Source organism: Blastomyces gilchristii (assembly GCF_000003855.2).
Source record: "Blastomyces gilchristii SLH14081 genomic scaffold supercont1.4, whole genome shotgun sequence".
Classification (NCBI taxonomy): domain Eukaryota; kingdom Fungi; phylum Ascomycota; class Eurotiomycetes; order Onygenales; family Ajellomycetaceae; genus Blastomyces; species Blastomyces gilchristii.
The window spans coordinates 2218281-2225329 of NW_003101679.1; the positions used below are offsets into that span (position 1 = coordinate 2218281).

At 48.9% G+C, this 7049-nt stretch overlaps 2 protein-coding genes across 2 annotated transcripts; one reads left to right on the top strand and one right to left on the bottom strand.

Moving 5' to 3' along the window:
- The first annotated feature begins 272 nt into the window (after positions 1 to 272).
- BDBG_02885 (zinc metalloproteinase) lies at positions 273 to 6312 on the top strand. The gene is made up of 3 exons (XM_031721001.1): positions 273 to 732; positions 814 to 2827; positions 2983 to 6312. Exons 1-3 carry the CDS (start codon positions 670 to 672, stop codon positions 3159 to 3161), a joined length of 2256 nt encoding a protein of 751 aa, XP_031577366.1. The 5' UTR covers positions 273 to 669; the 3' UTR covers positions 3162 to 6312.
- Positions 2532 to 6312, bottom strand: BDBG_02886 (QDE-2-interacting protein). Its single transcript, XM_002626663.2, has 2 exons — positions 5545 to 6312; positions 2532 to 5365 (listed from the first exon to the last, which is right to left on the bottom strand). The coding sequence occupies exons 1-2, from the start codon at positions 6063 to 6065 to the stop codon at positions 3676 to 3678; spliced, it is 2211 nt and encodes a 736-aa protein (XP_002626709.1). The 5' UTR covers positions 6066 to 6312; the 3' UTR covers positions 2532 to 3675.
- Positions 6313 to 7049: the final 737 nt, after the last annotated feature.

Here is a 7049-nt window from a genome sequence, read left to right on the forward strand (position 1 = left end):
TTTTGCATGTATTTCTTGATTTTTACAGTTATTACTGTATGAACACCTTTTCTAATAAGGAAATCAGGGTCTGATTAATGTAATTAATTATTATTGCATTTTTGAAAGATTTGAGAATGGGGGAGGCCCCGGGTGGCGGCTTATAGGCCACAGTGTAGCAAGGGGGGGTGTTGGTGATTACTACACCTACCCTAGTCACGTGCCACCCCAACCTATTCATTTAGTGTAACTCGCGTAGTTAGATTACAACATAACAACGTTATCCTCCAAGAATAAGCTCCGCCCCATCCGCCAATCCTAGCACCGAAACGCAAAGGCTGGATTCCTACCCGTATGGCCGCCTACCTCTGCCAGGAATTCCGCGGTGGATATATTGGGCCTAATAGCCATTAAATTACTAACGGATTTTATACAGAGGACTCTAGGCTGTGTTGCAAAATTCCCCCACCTTCTTTGAATTTCTTTTATATACAGCGCAGAGCTCCATATATGCTGCGCCGAGTGCTGAAAAGGAACCTCCATAGGCCCGGAGGGGATCAAAACGACTATAATAATACCCTGGAAGGACTATCCCGGCAACTTTATGTGATAGCTTTCTTCGTCAATATAACGATTTTTATTTAATTTTGTGCGCATCTTGGAGCTCAAGCATTCGTTCAGGCGCGCAAAATGCCCATCAGCAGCGATGCCTTTAACATCGATAATCTCTCGCAGGGCGAGACTGTGTATCAGGTGGATATCCGCCCACATATAGTCCAAGGGGACATTTGCGATTGGAGAGGAGCCATACAGCTAACTCATTTTACAATCTAGCGATGCATCGTCATCAAGGGCTCCTGTAGATCGGCTGTAGAAAGCGGCTTCCTCACCGTTGAGAATCAGGGTGCATCGGGGTCTCAGAACTTCCCAACCCAGCGCCATCCGGTTCTCCAACGCCGGTTTACATTCCTTGCCATGCTCTCTGAGGGGCCGAATAACCTCATCATTCAACTGGGAAGCCATTACAATAGGCCCGCACTGTCGCCTTCTCCTGATACCATCATTGTTTCCCTCAACTATTACCCACTGATGAACAGCCCACCCCTTCATCTCGCCATCATGGTCGCCAAGGACTCCCCCTTGTTGATCGACTGCCCGCCGGATAAACATGGCGGCCTTCCGGATGGACATTCACACCTAGACGCCGTGATCGCCAAATTCCGCATTACGGCCTACATGTGGCAGGCCCTCACGGCTGAAGATATGCGCCTTAAGGGCCTGGGTCGTCGCTCGTTCCGACTCGAAGAGGAGCGGACAGCTGATACCACTAGCCAGGCGTTCTTGGATAACCGGGGCCGGCAGTGGCTCCCTGTTAGTGAGGCCATACGTTCGACGGCGAAGATCCATCTAATTGGTACGCATAAGACGGTTACTGAATTGAGAGACCCGAACATTGCGCAGCAGAATCGTCATGCCAATGACAAAAATCGCTTGTTCAACATATTCCTGGATGCTCTTAAGGACTACGGGCCGCCCTTCGACGCCCCCAATCACCCCATTGTTGCGGGCCTGATTCTCGACTCACATTACTCGGTTGAACAGAATCTTATTGTGGCACACGCGGCGTTAGGGGCCCATAATGGTGATGGCATCTCACTGGGCATGTTTGGCAGCCATCTTACCTACTCCTGGCCACGGTTCGCAGAGGAAATTAATGAATATCTGCTCGATACCAGAGCGCCTGGACCAACACTTGGCAATGACTGTGGCGAATGCGACTCTATGTGGGAGGCTTGCTCGATTGGCCAGGGAGCCTTCCTCCATGAAGTGGGCCATGCCTTTGGCGCGCCACATACCACCGGCATTATGGCGCGCGGGTATGCTGAGCACTGGCCCAGGAACTTCCTCCCCAGAACTGCCTACAGCGTGGCTAACAACAGGCAGGGTGTTGTCGTTGTAGAGGGACAGACCCGGAATAATGCTCGATGGGATCTAAGAGATGCACTCTCGTTCAAGTTATTTCCCCACTTTTGGATTCCAGGCGATGGGATTTTCGAGCCGGGTGTCCGGGCCGAAACACCCAGTGCTGTTGTAATAGAACAAGGGGAGGGAGGCCCGGCGAAGTTGGGCATCCAGCTATCCTGTCGAGCCAAGGTCGTGCAAATTTCATTCAACGACAATCCCGAACCATCCCCCACAGTCGCTTCCCCGTCCAATAAAGTCATATATATGATGAAAGACCTCGAATCTCGCTTCCCTCGCAATAGCAATAAGCCCCTCAAGCTTACCGTGCTCGGGATGAATGGCAAAACCCGCACGATCCATGACGTCTGGCGTCTGTTTGGCTTCAGAGATATCATTAGAATCCCGGGCTCCAAGGTCGTGTTGACGAAACAATCTATTCTATGCCCTCAGATGGAAGCCGATCAATCTAAAGAGCCCGATGACTCGTCTGTTTGGGCATGGGCTACCTTGCTAGCTAAACCACGAGATGGCTTGAGACCGGGCTTTGGGTCTACGAAACGCGTCAAATCTATTGATGTGCGTACGGGGGCGTTTTTGGACGGCTTGTATGTAGATTTCGATGATGGGGAGCGGGTCAACTGCGGGCCGCGATTGAAGCGGAATGGAGGCAAGCACACATTTGGCGGGCACGCTGCTAGGCAAATTGACATTATTCCTAGTGGTAGTGGTAATCGCGTGGGTAGCTATGCTGATCGCGAGATTGTGATGATTGAAGTTGCGAGGGCGAACAACGTTATCACAGGCATGAGGATCCATTTGAGAGATGGGACAGAAGGAGGTGAGCTGAGTGCGTATGGCTGTGTGGATGAGACTTGCACGCTTGGTGAGTGCTTATTTTCACTTTTCTTTCCTTGTTCATTTCCCCCCCGTTTCATTGTCTTCGCCTCTTGAGAAGAATTATGATTTACACCTAGTTTTATAACTTTCTCCTCCCACGCTCGCCCGCTAATGGTGAGAGCTTTGCACCGTTTCAAACAGAACCACCACCCGGCCAACGAATTGTTGGCTTCTACGGACGCAACTGGTGGGGTCAAATGTGCGATGCGATGTTTGAATTTGGCGTCATCAGTGCTCCACGCGATGTCGAGTTGCCAGAGACCGTATATGGGATGAAAGAGCTTATGAATACGGATGGGCGGCGCAATGATGTGAGCTAACTCCCTCTATTTCCTTTCCTCTTGGAAAGAGGTTAAATCAGATATTGGCGGGTTTGGCCGCCAAAACTACAATAATAGTCCACACAAGGAAGAGGAGGGTGGGGCGTAACTGAATGATATTTAGTGATTTAACCAGAATGCCAAATGCCTAGATGTTGCCATTCCGTCATGAATATAATATCTAACAGTTTGCTAGCTGCCTGCAGCTCTAGGTAAACGAGAGCAAGTAAAGCAGAGGAATCGAGAGTGGTTGGTGTATAAGGCCTATCATTTCTTGCGACGGGTATTGGGGAAACAACGTTAATGTCAAATCAAATTAAATCAGCCAGCTCTTCATCAATTACGGCATTAACAAGACAGCCTCCTCCTCTTCCCAACCTATACGGTTTAAACTAACCATGCCACCTACCTTCATTTTCCCTTCTCAAAGTATTCTTATCACCGAACCCACTAAGCCAACTCGAAGCAATTCCTCGCTCTGTTTACCCCCTCGAATCATTCTCCAACGTCAACTTCAATCATCCAACCCCGTCCCTTCTCCCCCATCCACTTCCATATTGTCAGCCCCCACCGCTACATCCCAACTCGCACACTCGTCCCGCACCCTGGTCTCCGAATTCTCCACACATATCTTAACCCGCTTTTCGACCTCCTCCTTCCACTTCCGATCGTACGCAATCGCTGCCCTCCTCATCTCTTCATAATACTGAAATAGCCGCTGGCCCGGTCCCCCACCCGCTCCCGCTCCCTGCCTTAACCCAGACACAAGCGGCCAATCATTTGTCGTAGAGATTTTGCTATGATCAACGAACTTATCAAGCGCCAGACGAGACTTGAGGGTGATGCCGATCATAGCTTCCATGGTGTAACGTGCGTCGTTGCCGCCGTTGTGCAGGTTCCAGCCCGTAATGCCAAGATCGACGAGGATTTTGCCTAGGGATGTCGGCTCTGTTTGGCGCATTAGGACACGGAAGAGGATGGAGGTGTCGAGGGTATCGATGAAGTTTGGAAGTTCGGTATTCTTGTCTGGAGGGCGGGGGGTGTCGGCGGTGGTGGTGCTCGGTTTGATGAAGGACTTGCATCCCAGCTTCCGGAGGTACGCAATATCGGTTTCGGCGTTGTGGCCTACGAATATCAGGTTGCGTGGACGAGTGTTGTTTCCCGGGATTGAGTCGATATCGCAGAAAGGTTCGGTGTCCGAAAACGAGGGCTGACGAATACCCTCCTGGGTATCTTTCTCGCCTCCATTGGTATTGCCGCTGTTCGCGTCTATCAGATCCTGGGGGAACCAAGGTACATGGGCAGAGTAAGGAGGTTGAAAGCACATATCGACAATGTCTGCAGCCTTCGATATCGAGATCCATTCACTTTCGCCGAATTCGAAACTGTCGGGACACCCGCTAACATACTCTTTGTTGACAACATTAGCGTATTCCGAAATTCGGAAATGACGAGAGTGTATCTTCGCAGTCCAGTTACTCCCACCTTCTCCAGGGGGAATACCAGCAAGATCAAGGGTGTCAAGAGTTGATACTCCGATTTCTGTGATTTGATGGTGAATTTTTTCATTTGCCTCGACATCAACGCAAACAAAGATTGGCTCACTCGCAAAGCGGAATGGAGCTACTTGATTGACATCCATCGGGAGAAGGATAATCCCGCATGCTAACCCGTACTCCCGTTCAGCCTGCTTCTGTTCTTCCCAGGTCAAACCATCAGTAATAGGGGGTTCCAGATCGCGAGGACGTCGAGGACACATTCCAAGGTAGCACTTGGCCCTCTTCATCGTACGGCACCAGCCCTGTAATTTCTGGATGCGGTCGCCTTCCCTTTTCTTCCTAGCTACCTTGTTCTTTTGTCGATTAGCGTCGACGGCAGCCGCCATCTTTCCCTTGAAAGCAGCAAATGAACGGTCAACTTCTGCGGAGCAGCCCTGGGGGGGTTCATGATGGTCTATTGGTGCGTCGGGTATGTTTGACTCCATTTCTTCTTTCTCCTCCTTAGAGGACGCCGTTCCGAGATAATGTGGCTGAGGGGTACCGTCGTTCTCGAAAGGGATTAAGAGCCCGGGTTCTTGGTCTAAAGGAAGGGAAACATGAGTGTTAAATGCGTTGTTGATGTCATCCATAAGGTCTTGAGCTTGTTGACTGGGAACGAGAATGAGCGGTCTGGTTGAGATGGAAAGCGGCGGGTTAATATAGTATCTGATGGAATGCTCAAGTTAGTGAATCTGGGTATTGCAGAAGGGGCGATCCAGAGTCATAGTGACTACTCGAAAGGGACGATTTCCCCAGCCCGTAGTTATAGCCCATTATGTCTGCACGTTTTGCATTATGGTCTAATATCTGAACGGGGAAGTGATTCTTTCATGGAATAAACGTACATATCCCACGGCCTCTTCCAGAACTTTCCTTCGTTGAAGAAGCGTTGTGCAATTCGCTCGCCATCACTGCCTCGAACGTATTTGTACGGGAAACGACTGATAGCAGATATTGGGCAGAATAATCTTCCGCCATTGCTGTAGAAGGCTGCCCTAAGGGTATCATAGGAAGCCGTCGATATCGACAAACCCACATGCGTACTCCCTCTGTAATGGTTATCGTTCTTATTCCAAATCTTCTTTTTCCTTTTGTTTTCCCGTGTAGCATCGGAAAAAGTAGCTAGATACTCATCAAACCCATCTTCTGAGCTGCTGGGCTCATCTACCGCCGGCTCCTTGGACGAACCTGCTTGGCTACTCTGCTGACGGCTGATTTCTGTGGTTTGTGGTGGATTGTTGGCGGTGTTCTGTTCTTTCATTGAAAGATTCGCTATTTCCAGTGCGGATTGAAGGCCTGTATTGGTCTTGAGAAGATCTTCATCTTCTCCATCAAAGAGTAACTTGAGACGCGCTTGCATGTCCATCGTGGGCAGCAGAGCAGATTCATGAAACACACAAAGTTACAAATAGCAGCTGTGGTGGAAAATCGTTGATGCAAGAAGAGAAAATGACACGAAAGAAAGGAGAAGCAGAAGGAAAGAGAACTAGAAAAGTGCAGTCAGTGGACTGCACTGTGTTATAGACTGTGAGTTAGATCTGCCATGAAGTGAGAGATGCTCTGAAGACATGTCTGAGATCAGTGACAAAGCAACACTAAGATATCATCAATCTAACAACAGCAATAGCAACATGAAATGGATACAAAGTATCAGAACACACAGCTATTCCCCAAAAAACACAAACTAAAATAAAATAAAATTGGCCACCATGAAGAAGCCCTTGGAAATGGCTGTTTGGCTGGTTTCTTGTGTACGGAGTCTTCATTATTAACACGTTGAAGAGTCTCCTTGACTCATTATGAAGAGCCAGTCAATACCAGCATCAGTTCTGTTGAAACTATAAGTAACTACAACAAATCTCTTCATCTCATGAATATTTTTTTGCAATATAAATACAGAGATATCTGGCATTGCGTACCATACCGGAAAAATGTAGGCTTATTATATGATCAGGTTATAGTTGTTCCATCATGCCAGTCAGTGACACCATTGTCAAATCATAAATCTAATATAATGATGAACAAGCATCAAACACTCGCTTACGCTCGCTCGCCGCCCCCCTACCACTTTCACCCTCTACCCCTACCCCCCCTTACCACCCCTTCCACCCCTTCCACCCCCTACCCCTCTACCACCACCGTCTCTACCGCCCGATAGATCCTCTTACGTCTTACGCCCTCTACACCCACTCTACTGACAACGAAGAGAAATAGACTAGGCTGTAGCAGACTATGACAAGGTCCCTCTTAAGAACAGTACATACACTTTCTCACATTAATATTATCGATGGCATCTTCAAGATCGCTCCAGAGAGATTCATGACAGAGCCTGAGTGTGAGAACGCGTATG